Genomic DNA, 21,642 nt, shown 5'->3' on the forward strand with positions numbered 1-21,642 from the left:
AATACAACTTTTTTTTTTTCACTTCAAAAGGAAGTTCTTTTGAAGTCCAAAAATTATCCAAACAGGAAACAATAATGAGATGATGAGTCATGTGAATAATCTTTACTTTGTATGTAGTCTATAGTAGTGCACTGTGCAAACCTGTCCCTCCACTACACAGTAATTTGATCTGTTGTCATCTGAGAGCAAATTCAGTCACCCTTCAGTTGACACAAGCTATCTATTTAAACACGACTATAATGATTGTTCATTATCTATCTAACATTTTCGACTGTGTTTGCTGTGTACTGTATGTGGTATATTCCTTGGATCAGACGTACTGTACATCAGGCCGAACGGAGGCTGGAATTCGCAGGAATTAAGAAGTAGAACTCGCTCTGCAAGCTATTACATGTTTCGATGAAACCAGCGAATCAAAGACACACAGCTGAAGCTTCCAGGAAGTCAGAACTATGTATTTCTGCTTGAATGGTCGTGTAAACTGTTGGGTCTGTAGACTTTACACAGTCATGACTCACACCTATTGTAATTGTTTAAAACAGTTTCAGAATGTTTCACACTCTAGGTATTTCGTTGTAAAGAAATATTTCATCTTGCGTGATAAAATGGGAGGTTTCGTAAGCGAGGTAATGATTTAAGAAGGAAGGTATGCTGTTATTAGTGGTTTAGAGTTTCACAAGAAAATGGTACAAAACTGCATTTTTAAGTCGCTGTATTAAAACACCATTTGTACCTTAAGTGTGTATCCTGAAGCAAGCAGGTATAAAACATATACACCTGAGGGTACACCTTAGAAACAAGAAAAGTTACAGTTCCGTCCATCTACCTTAGTACATTATGTTATGTTTTGTTATGTTACGTTAGACTATGTTAGGTGACATTATATTACGTTACATTACATTATGCATACACTGTGTGTTAGGTTATGTTACATTAGGTTATGTTAGGTTAGGTTATGTAATGTTACATTATGTTGCATTATGTTGCATTACATCACATTACGGTAACTTACATAATGCAACATTATGTTACGTTATGTTAGATTAGGTTACATTATGTTACATTACAGTATGTTATGTTACGTTAGCTTAGTTTAGGATGGGTAAGGTTATGCTAGTTTATGGTTACTAAGCCATTTTATTAAAAATGTTTGGTAAATAATTGACTTTACATTATACAGTATATGACTGTATCAAACAGGAGCCCAAAAAAAAGCTTGATCAGGGAACAATTACATCCTTCAGCTATTTTTTCTCCTAATTGTTCATGACTAATATTCTACATGTTTACAATAATGAAATAATCAATATGGTTAATTGAAATAATGTTTAGAATTTTACATTTTATTGTTTAAATATAATAGATGAAAGGAGATATACTGGACGGAAGAGACCCACCACAATTATGCGTTCAAGTCAACCCAGGACTTTTAATTGAGCAGAATAACAGAACACAGTTATAAGAGTAAAAATACCTTTATTTCTCTATACAGTCCCCTAATACACTAATGCACTTATCCCATTCACCAACGACTTAACACACCCAATAAACCCGGTCATTAATAGATTAGTGGAATCAGCTGTGTTTAAACAGAAGAATCACCAAACGTTGCTGGACACTGACCCTCCAGGACTGGAGTTGAGGATCTCTGGATTAGTGCTTGGATACCATCAAAACGTTTTGCGTGATCAGACTGCCTGCTTCACCGCCTGCTCGGTTAGGAGTAAAATGTGTTCTTGGAAATATACATCTTAAAATTCCCAAGTGTACTTAAATAAAAACTTAAGATGTTAATTGAAAAGTTAACTGGTTGGAAATTAATTAACTGTTATGTTGGTCAAGACTTCTTTTAAAGAATATATATAATAAATATATATAATATATATAATAATAAAATAAAATAAAATAATGGGCTAAAATAAGCCAAATGTTGTAAATTTTTCTAAATGCCCCACCTTTTCAGCATGAACCCAAACACTGTGTGAAGTTGTGTTATTTTTAAAACTTTATTTTAGGTAAAAATTATGTTAGGTATAACCTTGACATGCTTGTACTGGCTACTTCCTGATTTAACAGAGATGTAAATTCAAGTGTGTTGATTTAGAGAAGTTATTTCGTGGTGCTTATTGTTTGACAAAGCAATATATGGACATTTACTAGCATCAGCAGCAGGTTCCCCACTGGACACGTTGCCAGCACTCTCACAGAGACCTTTGTGGCTTGTTTTTAAGTCCCAGTCAGGGCCAGTTGTTGGCTTATCTGGTAAATAAATAAAAGAAAAAAATTTATAGCAGAATGTTCATTTAAAAAATGCATTTGAGTTGAGAAACACAAAGAAATGTTATTTCTTTTGAAGTTGTCTTTGCAAAACTGTGTTAGTGTCATCCATTTAACGTTACATTAGATTAGATTGATTTATATTTCATCAGAATAATCCTAACCTTCAGAAAAAACACAATATCAAAATAGGTTTCAACTTCTCCAACATTGCAAAATTAACATCACCACAACATTTGACAACCACAAATTGATGTTGGATAACTAAAATAAATAAAGGGTTTTATTGGCAAGTACATAAAAAGAATTTGTTTTGGTGACAAAACAAACAAAAAATACATCTTGTGAAGATTCTCAGTCATCCAAGTGAGGTTATCTGGAAGTTGAGTCATGTCAATCGGACTTCTTATTAATTTAGTAGAAATGTTTGACTACTCATCCAAGTAGCTCCTTCAATCTAAGGTAAATGGGAAATTCCCTCGTACAGTATTTAAGTCGTTATGTATGTCTGTAACAAGCCGTTTGAGAGAGGGGACATGGAATTTTCCAACTTACCTTAGACTGAAGAAGCTACTTGGATTAGTAATTAAATGACTCTATTTAACTAAGAAGTCGTCCAGTTGACAATTGACAATTAATTAAGTCTTATGTTGGTCAAGGCCTTTTTTTTTCAAGGAATTTTAAGGGGAAAAATATAGTGGCATGTTGTTTTGTAAGTGAAATGTCATATATTTGAAAAATATGTAATTTTTAAAAAGGGCTAAAATAAGCCGAATGTTGTACATTTCCTGAGCACATGGGGTGAAGGACCTTACTTAAGGGTCCAGCGGTGGCCACCCAGCGGTGTCAGGGCTTGAACCAAGGACCTCCTGGTCAGCAGTCCAACACCTTAACCTTAACCGCCGATATTATTTATTAGTAATTGATCATTATAAAATATTATGCAGATTCTTCCCAAAGGTGTACTTTTTTTTTTGTTGTTAGGCACATGAATAGACCTTCTGATATCACTTGAGCAACAAACATCTTGCAAAGGAAAAGAAAATACAATTAAATACAAAGATGTGTGGTAATATCGAATAAATATCAGTGTTAATGCGTATATTAATAATGCACATATTTTTTATTGCATATTTGGTATCTTATTAATGGTGGATAAGAAACCAAATGGGCTGAAATAGGGTGTCAAAACAGACAGAAAAAGACTGAAGTACCTTCATTCTACCTGTATTTGAGGTCGTAGCTCCGCCTCCTTCGCGTGAGTGGGCGTGGCCGACTCAGGTGCCTCGGGTTACACACTGCCGTGTTTCTGTAGAACCTGAACCCGGAAGTGTGACACCGCAACAACAGCCAGGTGTTCCACCTTCACACGCGAGTGTAGCACGCGGTCTCGGGCGTCCAGCTCCACTCCGTCCGAAGGAGAAAATACCGTTTAAACGTGTGTTATATCCGCAGTGAACCCGGCGCTATGCCTGGGTTAGATTACAAGTTCCTCGAGCGGCCGAGACGCCGCTTCCTGTGTCCGCTGTGCAACAAGCCGATGCGCGAGCCGGTGCAGGTGTCCACCTGCGGACACAGGTTCTGTGACACCTGCCTCCAGGAGTTCCTCAGGTCAGTGAGTTAGGGTCTGTTGGATTATTCGACATGCACAACCTTATAACAACTCGTCTCAGTTTGTTTGTTTGTTTGATGAATTATTATATAAACAAAACAACTTTTTTTTGTTTGGTCTTGGGTAGGGTTTTCTATCACGTGACCTTAGTCTATAATGCATGTTCATTTAAAATGTATTCTTTTATCTCAAAGAATCACAATGCATTTAAAAAAAATCCATAATTCAATTGGCTGTTTAAATACCAGTTTACATTAGTTAACACAATGTGTTAAATAATGTAAACATGACAAATATCCTTAAATTCTTTAAAAAAATAAAATAAAAAAGTATATTTATACACGCAGAGACACATCCAGGGGTGTGTGTGTGTGTGTACCCGTCTAGGAACTTCTGTGAGCCAACCAGGGACTGTGGAGCCAATGGTGCCCACTGTATTTATTCCCAGTTAGCCTCATCTGCATGTCTTTGGTCTGTTGGTAAAAATGGAGAACCCGTCGAGCTTGGGGAGAACATGCAAACTTCATGCACACAAACCTGACGTGGGAATCAAACATGGAACCTCCAGTTGCAAGGCGACAGTGCTAACCACTAAGCCATAAGAAAACCCCCAGCAAATTTGATTTAAAAATAAATGTGTACATGTATTTTTATATATATATAGTTATACAGTATGAATGGCTGGTTCCATCTACTTGCCACCCAGCACTTTGGGCAACGGATATACATCCTCCGTTTCTGTGGCAGTTATTAACAGGGTCGGGTTGCCAGCTCGACACCCAGTTGTACCTGAGCACATGGGGTGAAGGACCTTACTTAAGGGTCCAACAGTGGCCATCCAGCGGTGTCAGGGCTTGAACCGCTGATATTATTTATTAGTATTTAATCATTATAAAATATTATCCAGATTCTTCCTTTTTTTTGTTAGACACATGATTAGACCTTCTGATATTACTTGAGCAACAAACATGGACATGGAAAGAAAGAGATTCAGAGAAGCAGTTAAAGATGCTGAGAATAAGAGATTTTAATTGGCAACGAAGACTTTTTAATCAAGGTCGAGTTCACACAGGATAGCAGTCTGAAAGATGGAGGTCACATGATTTTTTTTAAATGCATAAATTGATAACATTTATTGTCATTAATAATTAATGTATATGTCATTTTGCAGATTCATCCAAAAGGCGTACTTTTAGTTTAGTCACATGACTAGGGCTCATAATAATAATAATAATAATAATAATAATTGAGGAACAAACAAGAAAAGAAAGAGATGATTCTCAAGTTAACATAGAAGAGCAGTTTAAATGATGGAGATTATGTGATGTTTATGCATAAATGTGCATAAGTTAATCATTACTACATAAGAATGCTGCAAGTCATTCACGTTTTAAAATAATAATACTGTAACTGTTATATTTCTGCACCACATCATATGCATTTTATACATTTACAATCCTCAAAAACATTCGATTATCACACGAAAAAGGAAATGTCTTGCCATTTCTTTTTAAACAATGGAGACACCGTCTAATTCTGTTCAAATGCTTTTTCTTGACCTTCACTCCTACATGGTTAGATGGCAAACTGCATTTTGTGCATGTACCAAAATAAACAAACATTAAAGGTAAATCTTGTATATTTACAGTGTAGACACTTCATTTGGGCTTCGCTGGAAGCAGGAGAGATTGTAAGCGTATGTTGGATTAAGAAATACACTCCTCGTCCAAATATTAGTCAAAAACTTTAAAGCAAATCTAATTATGCTATGCACATACTGCTAATCCATGTGCATGTTGTTTTAATTTTTATGTAAGACACATTAAGCCAGTATGCTTGTGTTTGTTTCTAAACCTCACGTCTTACCTTGAGTGAATGAAAACAAATTCTTTACGTTTTCACAAAGCTGACGTGACCTGCAGGTATCACTTACAGGCACAAGCTGTTCACGTTGTGAATTACTGTAGAGCCAAACCGGTGGAGCAAGGTGGCGGATGTTTAAAAAGAAAACCGACTGCATTTAGCTCAACCCAGGCAATATATTTGCACACTGCGGTTGTTGTCGTGGTCTCATTTGCAAATTTCCAACAATTCCCACAACTTGATTTGTATAAAATGATACAACGGTTAAGGTTAAGAGAAGACACAGCCCCTCCTTTATCTCTCAACTTTCTTCTCAACGTCATTCTTGTTTGTTGGAATTTCTCACGAAGACAATGACGAATCCTTGAAGAAAAAGAAGGAAAAAAAAAAAAAAGAGTTCACTTCTTGCTCAGCTTTTCAGATATAACCAGATCACATCTTTTAGTTTCTTAATGATGATTTAAAAAATGTATAACACAAAAATAAATGCTGGATATCAGCTTTACAGTATTCGAGGAAACGACTGATTAAATACTGTCTGATTAAACACTGACTTTTTAAAAGTGCGGGGCTCACACACATACTCACAAGCTCTGCTCTTTCACAAACTACGGCCAATTTAGGAATCCAATTAGCCTAATCTGCATGTCTTTGGACTGTGGGCGGAAACCGGAGTACCCGGAGGAAACCCACTAAGCACAGGGAGAACATGCAAATTACGGGAATTAAACCCCGACCCTGGAGGTGCGAGGTAACAGTGCAAACCACTAAGCCATTGTGCCGCCTCGCATTTCTCTTTCTCAGTTTTTTTTTCAGGATATTTAAACTGATTAACCTATGAAGCGTTTTTACAATATTCACCGTTTTCATTTATTTAGCGTCACCAATAAATCACCAGAAATCAATTAATCATTTATTTTGCATAATTTCACACCATGACATCTTGTCAAACTGCTCCGACCCCAATTCACTAAGACGTCTTAAACATGCAGTCCAGCAAGTTGCGTTCTTGAGTGAAATTTGAAATGTCTAGAAAAGACCGTATTGTAACACTGGAGCTCATTGTTCATGCCGGTGTTATCGCAGTCATGCCTGGCCAGTTTCGCTCGCGTTATCAGTCAAACACATGCCAAAGATTGAGGAACTGGTTTCTCCTCTACTCTGGGTTATTTGTGCAGCAGCCTTTTTTTTAAGTGATGATGCATTTTCAGTTGTAGTCTTATTGTTATTTTTAACAAAGTCTGCAAACAGAAGGAGTGCTCCTGGCTTATGAGTCGAAACACGCCACGCCTCTTTTATCCCTTCTCGCTTTACATGCAAGCAAAAACAAGCAGTCTGTTACAGACCTATCCTATGTAAGCTTGGACCCATGTGAGCTAAATTCTTTTACATAATTGCAGAAGATGCATTTGTAAAAATGTCCATGAGTAATCTTGATGTGACTAATTTCAGACTAATAAACATTAAAGCTGTTAAAGTTATCAGGGTTTACGCGTGTACACGACGGGTTAAATGCGGGTCCTAGAGCTCAGGAACGTAGCGGAGTGGCAGGGAGGAAAAGCTCCCAGCGTTCTCCTCGACAGGTTTCAGACATGCACGCGAATGCATATTATGTACAGAGCGGATCATGGCATGCCATTTCAAGAAATAATGACAAGCGTTTTTGTGGAAGGAATTTTTAAGAGGAGTTTTGCAATAGCATGAGTCACTTGTGTTTGATGACAGATACACTATCATCAGCTCAGGACCAGTTTCCACATAAACAGTAAAAATAACCTTACACATCAGATAACACTTAAGGAGTGTATTGAGCTACTAAGAGTTGTTCTTCTGCTGGCTTTCTAGGGAAACACAAGAATAGGCTTCTGGGGAAAAATAAATGCATCTGCTTTTCAAACTAACCCAAGAACTGTTTTATACGAATGCACCGTACATTCAGTCAGCTTTCTGCGCCCTTGTAAGATGTTGTATTGCATACACTCCAATCAGCCGTAATATTGTGCAGGTTCCCTGTATGTCCTGTGGTGTCCGACATAGCGGATCCTTTGGGTGCTGTGTGGCCTCTATGGATGCTCGATTGGATTGAGATCTGGGGATTTTAACAATTTACCTACTAAGATCAGTGTGTAGCTGTGATGCATTAAATCTTCTGATACCTTTCCATCGTTGCCAGCTAATTGTGTCCAAGGATCCCAGGATGCTGACAGGAGTTTAATGCTATATAATCAGTAATCAGTGTTATTCAATCTAGGGCTGTGGCTCTCGAATATTTTAGTTATCGAGTATTCTACCAAAAATTTAAACGGTTAATCGAGTAATCGATTAAAATGTACTTTTGCTTAATTAAACAGCAATGTAAAATATATAAGAGAAACAAAGATTAATTGGTTTTCTTTTTAGAAAAATCAACTTTTATTTTTTAAATGCAAACAGCATTTTATCAAAAGTAAACATTGTCATTATTTACAGTACAAGGATTAGCTTAAACCTCTATCTCACCTATGCGGTTTGACTCGCGGTAAGATGCGGTGTTAAGCACCGTAAGCCGCCGCGATTGCCCACTGACGTTCTGCTGACGTCCCACGAAGTTCTGCAAGGTCCGCAAGCTTCCGTGAGGACCGACAAAAAAATTCAACATGTTAAATGTTTAAATATCAAAAGAACTAAGGCACACATTGAAATAAATAATTATACAAAAACACTAAGTTGTGCAGCTAAACTTTCAGAACTAAAAGTTTCTAAATCTACAGCTCAGGCATAACATGTAAGCCTTTACTAACAATTTCTGTCGTTTTCTCTTGCTGGTTTCTTCATCTCTTGGCTCGCTGCTAATTTTATTGCTCCTTTCCATTTTGCATCCCACAAACAGAACGCTCTTCTTCCGCTTTTCGGGTGACGTGAGCGTTTCTTCTTCGTTGGTGTTTACTGGCGGCTTGCATCCAGAAGTGCACTTTGTCAAAAGTGCGCTTTCAACAAATAATTGCGCAAAAACATAACACAAGCTTATAAAATCAATTAAAAGAAGCTTCGAGGCAGAAGATTTTGTCTCGATCATTTTTTTGTAATCAAATTACTCGAGTTACTCGAGGAATCCATTCAGCCGTAATTCAATCCATCTGGCAATAGTGTTGTGGCTGATCGGTGTAAAACCGGCCAAAATAAAAAGTTGCCGTTTCATAAGGGTCAATTTAATTGGGCTGCATCAATGGCTAAATTAAAACTTGTCCATCAACATTAAGTGTGATTTGATATTATTTAAACGCTTAGTGACACATAGAACATTTCCAGACACGCACAATATGATGAGAACTCAAAGGATTGGGACTAAACAAGCTGTGTATTCATAAGAAAAACCACTTGTTGGTGAGACTCATTAGCAAAAAGGCTTTAGTTTGTTGGGAAACATAAAGATTAGACTTTGGAGCGATGAAAAAAGGCCATGTGATCTGATGATTTCAGATTGACCCTATACCAGAGCGATGAGATGCCCGGGTAGTGAGGGGAAGCGCATGAAGTGTTTTTGGAAGATATTTATTTATTTAATTATGTATTTATTTGGCTCTTCTATTTTAGGTAGCACTTACAGTAAACATGTTTAAACACTTTAAGTAGCACATTAACAGGAAACATGTCGGCCGTGTGGACATTAAAGAACCAATTTACCAAAGGATTATATTAATGTCCTGTCAAATCATTTAAAAATCCTTAAAGTAAATTGTCATGATTTTTTTTAAAGGATAAATCACAATCGGTATTACATGTACAGTATAACACAAACCATGCACCTAAGTATAACGTCGTTACTAGCATGGTATCAACAAACAAAACAAATGTAAGCATAAGGCTTAAATGTTTTGTGGCTGAATCCCAAATAATGTTTTGTTGGTCATATAATATAGTGCACTTTGGAGCCTCTAGAGGTTTTGCACGGTGCAGTTTTTAGATTAAAAACAAACACAAATCTTTTAATGTTTTTACTTTGTTAAAATGTTGGCAGTTTTTATGCAAGTGCTTTAAGTTAATTATCAACTATTTAGTAACTAGCACTGATTATTTATTAACTACGGTGACATTATAAGGAAATGTCTGCAGAATGTTTGAGAGGGAGGAATGTAAGTCTAAATGTGCTGAGAGAGAAGTTTTAAGCTGGTTAATATGATTTATAATTATAGAGCTGCTTTTCATTTGCCTGTAAACTGGAAAGTAATTAAACATGCATCACTAATTCCAGACCCTGATAGAAATGCGTCAGAGTTGGAATATAATAAGGAAATGATCATTAAAACTAACATTTTGAAACCCCAGAGAAACCACCAAATTATTCAGATCAAAATTTACCTACAATTAATTTTTACTTTTTAAATATCAGACGGCAATTTTTTTTATGGTGTTAGTTTTTTTCCTATTTACAACTCCATGCACTTTAAACTCGAGTAAAATATGTATAATCTATTTTGCTTGACCAACAAATAAAATTAAAATCCATTTCATACATTACATTACATTTTTTTGGGCTGGGTTCAGGTCTGCTGTTTGGTAGTTGAGCTGCAAATTTACTTGATTGATGATGATGATGATGATGCTGATAGTTCTTCAGGTAACTTGCCTGAACCTCACCTCAATCATGTATTATAATCATTTAAAAAGTCTTAAAAGTGGACAAAACGCGCTGCTAGACTGTATACCGTGTGACTGCATGTTGTTGACTCACAGCTGCCCACTACGATGATCTAAAAAACAGACAATATTATTAGTCATTTCTTCAGTTAATGCTTTACTCAGTGTTAGTCGCTTACTCAGCATTTTCTCTCCACAGTGCGGGGGTGTTCAAGTGCCCAGAAGATCAGCTGCCTCTCGACTACGCTAAAGTAAGTGCTTCACTGTGAATTTACGCATCAGTTTGACTCATCGCTTGCATTCCATGTCCGTTACACTCCCTGTGGTCAGGTGGGAGCTCTACCATTGGAACAACATGATGGGTATTTAATTACGCCCCAGCACTATCAAATGCTTAATTCTGATTGGTCAGAAGATGATTATTAAGAGTAGTGTTCAGATAGTAGTTCTTGCTGCAAGGTTTCTTTCAATGCACTCATTGCAATGTTATTATTTCTTTAGTAACAATTTACACAGGGATTAGAAAATAAAGAAAACAAAAAAAGAATTTTCTAAAACGTGTACGACGTGATCTATCCTCCGTGACTGAACATGCATGAACGCATGTGGATATCTTTAAAAGTTTGTAACTAGAATGTTCGTATGTAGGGGACTAAGTGTTTTACTAATAATTTTCTTGAGTAAGTACCTTTGTTCCATTTATTCTGATTAAACTGATTCCTTTGCATATAACTCAAATAAAGTGCAATATGTACAATTGTATTTTGTGGCCACACAATAGAAAATGAATAAAATAAAAAAGCTCAGCTTGTGGCCTTCATATTAACTCTTAGCTTTTTTTTCCTGCCCATTTTTTTTCCTCTGTAATTTGGTCACCTGCCAGGTCCCATCTTTCCTCAAACTCTTCCATACAAAGCTCACAGATGCCCCTGATTAGTTCGTGTTGCTGTGATTGACAGAAGCAGCAACTAAGCCCCTCCCAGCCAGGGAACAGGGTCAGTTTGGCTCTCATGGTTCCTGTTCATGGATGGTGGTGACATTGTCAGGATCAAAATTCTGAAGAGGACTTTTTTTCTTTTAAGTTACTATTAGTTTTCTTTCAAATCTTTCTATTTGATCATACACACCACATAAGATGAAAATAAAGGATTGTAATAGGGTCGACATTGACCAGGGACCAGTCGATACGATATTATCACGATACCCAGGTGCTGATTTGATTTGTATTGTGATTCTGTTATCATTATTTTAAAAATATCCCAATTTGATTTGATGTATAGATTTCGTTACAATTCTAAACATACTTCACAAATAATTTGCTCCATCCACACAAGATGCTTTGCTGCCTGACAGTGTATGAATAGTATGAATAGAGTGCCACCTGCAGGATCATAGAGGAACTACAACATTTTACCACTTCAAATGCAAACATGTAAAAAAAAAAAAAAAATTATATTGTAGTATCCTAATAAGATAAACAAATATTTTTTTTTCTTTCTTTTCATCTCTACTCTAGATTTTTCCAGATGTAGAGTTGGAGCAGCAAATCCTGGCTCTGCCCATCCGCTGCATTCACAGTGAGGAGGGTTGCCGCTGGTCAGGCCAGAATAAACAACTCCAGGTAACACACACACAATTTCTAAACCGATCTACATTCTGCAGTCTGATTTTTGGCTGAAGCGCTGAGAGGGAAAAGTGTTAAAAAAAATATAAAGGCTGTTGAGTTCTGTAATCTGATTGGTCAGAAGGTATAACAGCAGCTCTGACAATAGCGTCAGCCAGTAGTCAAATATAAGGTGTACCGTACATTTATATTAACATACCCGTTCTAATAGGTTGTGGTTACTATGGTAGCAAATAATTTAATTGGCAGAAGATGCACATAATGTAAACCTTATAATAACTGGCTGTTAAAAGATGTTTTCATTTCGAACAATGTATAATAATTGATGTAATGATGTTTACTATAAGGCCATGTTTATGGGTATTTATGGAAGGAGTCTACAGTGTCAGCCCTCAGGGTTTTAAGTGATCTATTTTTTCCCCTCTTTCTCTCATCTTATTACATTTAATCGTCTTATTATGATAAAGAACTAATAAAAGGATCTGGCTTTTATTTATTAATAATCTGGCTTTTATTAATTAAAATCATTTCCAAATAGAAAAGCATGAATGTTATTTCAGATTATTCCTGTCTTTAAGAAGCTGAAAATGAAGTTGTATTTAATCGGATCAAACAGTTTTGCAAAATCACCCAAGCAGTAACTGCTGGATTGAATATTCTGGCTAGCATGTAAAGCCGTGCCACTGTACCGTCCATGGGCAAATGATGTGGAGCACAGCTATGGGTTTATAGGGTTTATAAATTGAATTATGTTATCGGGATTCTTTCGTCCAACATCCAACCAATAGCTGTTGTGTTTTAGCAAAGCTGTTCTCGCCTTATGAAATAATTTTCTTCACCAAGTACCTTAGTGCAAAACCATAGGTCCTTCAGTATAATGACCGCATAATCACCGTGGTTGCATCTCTGTCTGTGTTTTAGTCACACCTCTCCATCTGCACCTATAACGTGGTGCCGTGTCCTAACCGCTGCATGGTGAAACTGTTGAGGCGTGATCTTCCGCAGCATCTGCACCATGATTGCGCTAAGAGAAAGCTGAACTGCGACCACTGCGCTGAGGAGTTCACCGGGGAAGCATACGAGGTCAGACCTTATTGAGATCCTGAAATCTTATGTGATCAGAAAAATTTATAAAAGCGGTTTAGTTAAACTTTCAAGTGTTAAATTCTTTAAAATTGGTGACTTCTTTGCTGCTTCAATTTTTCGTGTTTTGTGCTGTTTCTTTTAAGTTCATGGGCAGTTGAGAAATTCTACCACCTACTGGACATAAGTGTGGTGCAGAAGATTGGCAGGGGGAAAAGTATGTTTTGTATGAGATGAATTTACAAAGAAAAATGTTTTACCAGTCTACCTACGGTTCACAGCACTAAAATAAATCAAATATAAATTATATGCATAGTCAATCTGTTACTGAAGATGAATGAATGATCCATTAATATTAATTATTCAAATTCAAATTTAATTTGTCACATACACAGTCACACAGTACGATATGCAGTGAAATGCTCGGACAACTGCCCGTGACCTTTTAAATATGGAAAATAAATAAAGGAAATAAATATAAAAAGGAAAACAGAAGGTAAATTTGACTCAGTAAGAATAAACTAAAAAATAAAATAAGACTATACAGTACAAAATATACAATATAAGACAAATGTATGAAAAATATGGAAAAATAAGAGACAGCTGTACTGTACAGGACAAAATATACAATCTAAGAAACATATGAAAAATGAAAAATATCAAGAATGAGAAACAATTGTGCAATACAGAGATATAGAGTTTTTATAGTAATAGTAGTTTATGGACTTTTGCAGGAATGAAGTTAAATATAAATTGAATATAAACAGAAATGCCACATATTTAAAGCGTTTAAAGTGACTTGTGCATCCGGGTAACAGAACGTCCAGAGGGTGTGCAAATATGCTTGAAAGTGACATATTTAAAGTGACTTGTGATAGGGGTAATTGGGTAATTTAACTAATGTCCATGAATGTGTTGTGCAGTGGCCACTAGTGTAAGTGAATGTCCAGAATGTCCACAGTGAGTGCAAAAACCATGTGTGTACATGTGCAAAATGGACCAGTACTGTGATCAAGATCAGTATTGCCTGCGGGAAGAAGCTCCTCATCAGTCTCTCTGTGTTGGTCTTCAGGGAGCAGAATCGCTTTCCTGACCTCAACAGAGAAAACAGTCCATTGCTGGGGTGGCTGAGGTCCTTCACAATCTTCCTGGCCTTGGTCCAGCACCGCTTGCCGTAGATTAAGTGCAAGTCAGGGAACTCGGTGCAGATGATGCGCTCAGCTGATCGCACCACCCTCTGTAGAGCTCGTCTGTCCTGCATGGTGCTGTTCCCGAACCAGGTTGAGATGTTTCCCATCAGGATGCTCTCTATGGTGCAGGAGTAAAAGTTCCTGAATTATGGTATTGAATGCTGAGCTGTAGTCGATGAAGAGCATTTTAACATAATTCCCCCTTCTAGTGTCCAAGTGAGTAAGTGATGTGTTGAGGAGATGAGAGATGGCATCATCAGTAGAACGGTTTAGATGGTAAGCGAACTGTAGTGGGTCCAGTGTGTCTGATAATGAAGAAATGAATAAATGAAGTCCTTGACCAGGTGTTCAAAGGTGTTCACTTCATCACTACTGAGGTGAGGGCTACAGGGCGATAATCGTTGAGGGAAGCAGTCCGTTATTGTCCTTAGTCCCTGCCACAGGCTCCTAGCGTCACTCTGTTGGAGCTGTGACTCTAGTTTCCTCCCGTAGCGCTGCTTCGCCTCTTTCACCGCCTTCCGGACGTTATAAGACGCAGCCTTGTACGGTTCCATGTCCCCTGATGCAAGTCCCGTGTTGTAGGCAGAGGTGCGAGATTTCGGAGCGTCGCGGATGGTTTTATTCACCCACGGCTTCTGGTTGGGAAACGTTCTGATAGTCTTTTTCTCCACGGTATCATCCGCTAGTTTACCGATGAATCCCACAACCGCTTCCGTAAACTCGCTGACGTCATCGGAGCTGTTTCTGAACATGTCCCAGTCTGCGTCATCGAGTGCGTCCTGTAACGCGGCCTCCGATTGGTCCGTCCAGTGCGCGACCTCCCTCTGAACCGGAACTTCCTGTTTCAGCCTTTGTTTGTATTTGGCATGAGCAAGATGGCGGCGCAGTCGGATTTACCAAACGGAGGGCGAGATTGTGCCTTGTAGCCGTCCTTGACTGTAGTGTACCAGTGGTCCAGTGTCCTTTCGCCGATGATATGCTGATAAGTTCGGTGATGCGCGTTTGAGGTTGGCGCTGTTAAAGTCCCCCGCCACAATAAGCGCAGCGTCCCTGTGTTGTGTTTGGTGCTGTGTGAGTGCCTCACGCAGCTCGCATAAAGCAGTGTCCGTGTCCGCCTGTGGTGGAATATAAATGGCACTGATTATGACCGATGTAACTTCCCGAGGTAGATAAAAAAGGCTGACACATGATGGACAGTAGTTCCAGGTTTGATGTGCAGGAGCGTGTAAGAGGAACAACGCTCGCGCTGTTGCACCAGCTGCTGTTCACCATTAAACACACGCCTCCTCCCCTTGACTTCCCCGAGTCCCGTGTCCTGTCCATGCGGTGAACCGAGAAGAACTCGGCCGGCTGGATGGCGTGGTCCGGCACCGCTGGGTTCAGCCATGTCTCGGTGAAGCAGAGGAGTTTGCAGTCCCGAATGTCTCTCTGGAACTTTATCCTGGCCCTGAGGTCATCGAGCTTGTTCTCCAGTGACTGGACGTTGGCGAGCAGGATGCTAGGCAGAGGTGTGCCGTGTGCACGGGCTCTCAGCCTGTTCCTGACGCTGGCTCGTTTCCCTCGGGGCCGTCGCTTCACGTCGCGTCCTTTGTTTTTCCTCAGGATCTCACTCGGCCAGCACGGATCCGGAGTTAAAAACGTTGAATTGTGAGTACATTGTACACCAATAGAAACAAGGGTGTCTCTATCATACCTAATGTACTCAATGGTGATGAATTTGCCGGTTTAAAGTTACTGAAAGATAGCTTAAAAGACGAAAACAAAGTAAGATAGGTTGGAGCAGTCGTGACGGCAGCCGACCTCACCGGCGCCGTCTTGGGTTCCACAGTGTAATTCCACAGTGTATGATTTAATTCTCCATTTCTTTCTAACAGAGGCACCAGGACATGTGTCCGGAGGAGAGTGTGTACTGTGAGAATAAGTGCGGGGCTCGTATGGTGCGGCGATTGCTGACTCAGCACAGTCTGACCGAATGCTCCAAACGCAAACTCTCCTGCAAGTACTGTAGCAAAGAGTTCCTGTTTGATACCATTCAGGTTTGTGGGATTAACTTTATGGTCTATCTTATTGCATACTGAACAATATCTAAAAGAAAAAAAAAAATTCATCATGTCATTTCTTTTTAAATAATAATAACAAAGCAAGTAGTCTGTAAAATCCCTGTCTTTTCTCTGGATTCTTTTCTAACAGCATCACCAGAGCCAGTGTCCACGATACCCAGTGCAGTGCCCCAACAACTGCGGCACACACGGCATCGGCCGAGAGGATTTAATGGCCCACGTTAAGGAGAGCTGCGGGTCCGCCATGGTGCTCTGCCCCTTCAAAGAAGCCGGCTGCAAATACAGAGTACGGCCTAAAGTTTCTTTTTTTTTGTAGCAGATCAGAGGTTCTCTGACTTTAGGGGTTAAAATACATTTAATTCCCAACCTAGGCAGATTTATTTCACAAGCCTAATTTTCAATGTAAAATAATAGTTTGTATAAGTTTGTTCCATGTCTGAACTTTCCACTTACAGAACACATTATGGTTCAGGTTGACATTTTATAACACCTTCTTATGTTTTTAAGTTAAGATTTGAGTAATAGACTGTATTATTAAATAGAATAAATTTCCACCTCATAAACTAACTTCCACTGCACTTGATTAGTACTTTATTCTAATTTAGAATTCTTTCTTTCCTGCCAGTGTTCTAAGCCTGCAGTATCCCATCACCTGGAGGAAGCTGCCCAGTCTCACCTGTCTTTAATCTGCGGCGTTGTGAATCGGCAAAGACTCGAACTCCGGGAGCTCCGGCGTCGCGTTGAGGAGCTTTCCGGAAACCAAGACGGCACTTTGCTTTGGAAAATACCCAACTACAGCCGTCATCTCCAGGACACCCGAAACAGCTCCAACGGCACTTCGGAGCTCTTCAGCCCTGCCTTCTACTCTCATCGCTACGGATACCGTCTCCAAGTCTCGGTTTTTCCTAACGGCAACGGCAGTGGTGAAGGAACGCACCTGTCTGTCTACATCAGAGTGCTCTTGGGTGAGTACGATGGCCTGCTGGAGTGGCCGTTCCCTCATCGCGTCACCTTCTCACTGCTGGACCAGAGCGACCCGGCGCTCTCCAAACCTCAGCACATCACCGAGAGCTTTAGTCCAGATCCCAACTGGAAGAACTTCCAAAGACCTCGGCCTGGTGCAATAGGCAGCGTACGCGCGGGCTGCCTGGACGAGAGCATGCTGGGATTCGGGTACCCCAAGTTCATCTCGCATGAGCAGATGAAGGAAAGGAACTACATCAGGGACAACGCGATCTTCATCAAAGCTACCATAGACGTAGTGAAAAGAATAATCAACTGAACTGATCTGTTGAAGTCGAAGGAAACAAGTAAAAATGTCCTTTATTGTTAAGGCATTACGGTATACGGTCATTATATGTCCATGTCTTGGTATTTTACTGAAATTTAAAGGAAGGTTAATAAGGAGTAAATACCTGAACAAGGTAAATGATGGAGAAAGAGGAGAACGGTTCCATACGGCTTAGTACGGAGCTCCTTATCCAATTTACATACGGATGTTAAGTGAAAATAGGTCAGTGCTGGCAAAAAATCTTTAATCATATTGCTGGATTTAAAATTATCTATTCACAATATACATGTAAAATTCATGTAACAGGAAAAGTCGTGTTCAACAAAAAATATTTGATTTTGAATATAAGATTAAAAACATCATCTTGAAAAAAAAAAGCTATAATCTATATAGAAATACTTTTTATGTGTCTACCACTGACACAACTTATCAGAAAATGTTCTGTAGCTACATATTTGTTTTTGTTTATTTTTTTTGTGAAAGAAATGTTAATTAACCAAACAAGCTATCTGTTCCATCAATAATTAACAGCATATTTAGGAACATCAACATTAGCACCATTTGTCTTAGCTAGCTCATGCTAATCCATGCATGTACCTAGCTGAATTTTCTCTACGTGTTATCCTACAGCCTGTAGGGTAGGAGCACTTACACATATTTAACACAACGGATGATCGCTACTGAACTCCAAGGTGACGTTTCAAGATTAATCCAGAGCTTGAATTCTGTAAAGCGTTAGAAGATCTGTAGCGTCAGGCAGATTAACAAACCTAGCGCATGGCTGACCGGGACACGTTTCCGTAGGTTGGATGTTAAGCTGTGAGATTGTCATATCTCCAGTGGTTGAAATTTTTATTTAAAAAAAATTTTAAAAAAGGGAGAAAGTAAAATTTTATTACTTTAATGCTAAAATGTCGTTGATGTAGCTTTGTAACATGAAGACTATTTAAAAAGAGTGCTATTAGCTTTTGATTTAACCAGGTTATGTATCAGTGTGGTGTAAGAAAGGAAAACAAATACAGTGGTACCTCGCCAACTAAAACCCTGCCTCATAAGTTTTCGCCTTAAGAACTGAAATTTTTCTCGACGTACAAAGCATTTTCGCCATACTAGGGAACGAACTGAGTGAAACCGAATGTCGGGCAAGTTGCGTGTACGTCCGGGAGCCATTTAAGTCGATATTTAGTTAAGACATCGTACCATAACATTTCCAAGAATGTTAAGAAGACCAGTAGCATGAAGAGAAGGGAGCCACTTTCATTTGGGTTTAAAAGGTGCCAAGCAGTGTTGAGGAAGTTATTTAAAAAATTACTACTTTTAAATTGTAATGTGATTACATTACTGATTATTACATGTGAAAAGTAATCAGATTACTAAGTATATTACTTTCAACTTACTTTGAAAACAACACTTACTGTGTGTGCCTGTGATGGGCGTGCACCTCAACCTGTTGTTGCTCCTCGCTCACTACGTAGCCCCCCCCCTTCATCCCTCCTTTAACCCTTCTTCTTCCCACTTTTTTCTAAATAAAATCCCTCCTTTTCCCGTAAGACCTCGCCTCGTGCCCGTGTGTCTTTGGTGCTGCCCATGCAAAGAGAGTGAACCCGTTAAAACATCAAATGTAAAACTACAAAGCTCTCAGACGATAAATGCGTAATACCCAACTCTGGTGCCAAGAGGAATCATAAATTATGGTTAAGTGAGGTTTAATGTCTATTTATTTTAAATTTTACTTCATTTACACTTTGTTTTTGATTCTTCTTTGTATATGCAAAAAATATGATTATAGTTCAGGAAATTGGTAATATTTGTAATATTTTTGGGTGGCTGGAACAGATTATTAGCATTTACATTATTTCCTGTGGGGAAAACAAGAACTCGCCTCTGGAACAGATTAAATTTGTATGTCGAGGTATCGCTGTGTAGGATTCAACAAGCCTAAATTTAACCCCAATCTACAAACTTTACCTATAAGAACAAATTAACTGTTGTCTCTCGTAGATTAGCATGCACTAGTTTTCTTGTGCAGAAGCAGCAATGTTACTCATATTGAAGTCTTGGAAGTATTTTTCTATTCAAATGTCCTGATTTACATCAAGAGGTGTGTATTCCATGTTTGCTTTTGAAAAAAACAAAACACAATTCTCTCTTGCAAATAAAGAACCCTGATGTGATGTCTCTTGAACATGGCCGTGTCATGATTTTTTTGAACACACTAAGCGAGGAGCATTGCCGTCTCCTAGCTCCAGGGTCCATGTCCATTATAAGCTTGTATGTCCATCTTTAGGGAGTTTTGCATGTTCTCCCTGGAGTTTTCGTCACTCCACTTCCCTAAAACATGCCAGTTACTGGACTGAATTTCCCTTAAATGTGTACGTGTGTGTGATGCTGCGTGTCTTCCACCTCTTTAGCATTCTGGCTTGTTGCCGATTGGACCTATTGCTATTGTTGTCTTCTTACATTGCCTTTAATTAATATATATATATATATATATATATATATCCACTTTTTACAATATGAGATAAAAAACAACACACCCCAGATCCCCTTCCAGATGCCTATCTCATGACACAAAACAACAGCAAAAATACCCCCAAACCCTGACAAAGAAAAAAAGAAAATCCAACAATTTGAAACCATTATAAATGGCCAGAGTACACCAAGATATGAAAACCATTACACACTACAAAGCATTAAAAATATTTATTAATGGCATTGTTATCAAGTCAAGAATAAGGGTTGAAAAAATAAAAGTGGAAAAGAGAAGTGAAGAACCCCTTGCCTTGCATATTTACCAAATTTAACTTATCAGCTCACTAACCAGGCTCATGTGGTAGAGCAATAAACCATTAAATGTGCAGGGCAAGTCGCTGAGCATCACTGCTTTAGATCAATAAACACAGGCATTTTCACTTGTTGAAATCTAAGGAGGAAAATATACATCACTTATTACAGGTCTGCCCTCATCACTTTTGTCACATCAGTCTTATCTTCGCATTTCCCAGCTTAGGGGTCAGACATTGTGATGGCCCGCCATTGGCCACACATTGAAGGGTAATATGTGCAAGCATTCACACACAGATCTACTTAAACATATGCATATTCCCATTCACTGCATTTGTTTAGTTACTTACTTTGGTATTTTATTTATATTAAACAATAAGACACCAACCCCATTTCATTTAGATATTTATTTATAAGTGCATCATATTTGGGTGGGGTGCACACATCCTAATTTGGTGTACTGTTTATTTTGAGTTAATATTATTTTTCCTTGAGTTTAAGTTACCGTGGAGGTGTGAATGGCTGGAACTACTGCGCTGAGCTCTCATAGTGGTCCGTCGTCTACTAAGGTCTGGCATGTTGCATCAACTGCAACTATGGTTCCACCGGCCCTACCAACCTGTAGACTAACTGTGGGTGGGAATGGCTGTCTGCCATTTTATGTTTGTGTGTGTATCTATATGTATATGGGTTTGATTCTTTCTTTTTCTAGTTGTTCTGCTTTTTCAATATCTGTTAAGTTGATATTAGTTATTTACCTGTCCCATGTTTGTTTGTTTGGTTGTTTTAGTTTGTTGTGATCGTGTGGTTCCCCTATGTGTTTAAAAATGGACTGGTCCATCCCTATAAATGTGTTCCCATTGTATTGTCCGGGGGGGATTAAGGGTAGTTGTTTTCATGTTTAGTTTGGTTTAAAGTTCTTTCTGCTGTGGTTAGTTGGATTCAGTTAAGTTCTTCTGAGTTTATTAGTTTGAATTTAACTTTGATTCTTTTGACCTTTTTAATAGTTTATTTGATTTAAAAGATGAATATTGTGCTCTTTAAGTTAAATGTGCAATATTTGAATTATTAAAACTGTCATTTGGGTGAAAGTTTGCTGTTCTATGTCCCCTCATTTATTTGGGCTGCAAAGGCCCTCACAAGTGGTGTCAGAAGTGGGATTTCCAGCAGGGGGTGTAGATGCTTCAACCCATTTTTTTTCTTTGTTTATACTACCCCATGAGCCATGAGTCGGGCTGGAA

At 38.5% G+C, this 21,642-nt stretch overlaps 1 protein-coding gene across 1 annotated transcript; it reads left to right on the forward strand.

The window, feature by feature from the left end:
- The first annotated feature begins 3,604 nt into the window (after positions 1–3,604).
- traf4b (tnf receptor-associated factor 4b) lies at positions 3,605–18,476 on the forward strand. The gene is made up of 7 exons (XM_053478705.1): positions 3,605–3,888; positions 10,569–10,620; positions 11,886–11,990; positions 12,915–13,076; positions 16,141–16,302; positions 16,457–16,612; positions 16,952–18,476. Exons 1-7 carry the CDS (start codon positions 3,746–3,748, stop codon positions 17,606–17,608), a joined length of 1,437 nt encoding a protein of 478 aa, XP_053334680.1. The 5' UTR covers positions 3,605–3,745; the 3' UTR covers positions 17,609–18,476.
- Positions 18,477–21,642: the final 3,166 nt, after the last annotated feature.

This window comes from Clarias gariepinus, chromosome 19 (genome assembly GCF_024256425.1).
Source record: "Clarias gariepinus isolate MV-2021 ecotype Netherlands chromosome 19, CGAR_prim_01v2, whole genome shotgun sequence".
Lineage (NCBI taxonomy): Eukaryota > Metazoa > Chordata > Actinopteri > Siluriformes > Clariidae > Clarias > Clarias gariepinus.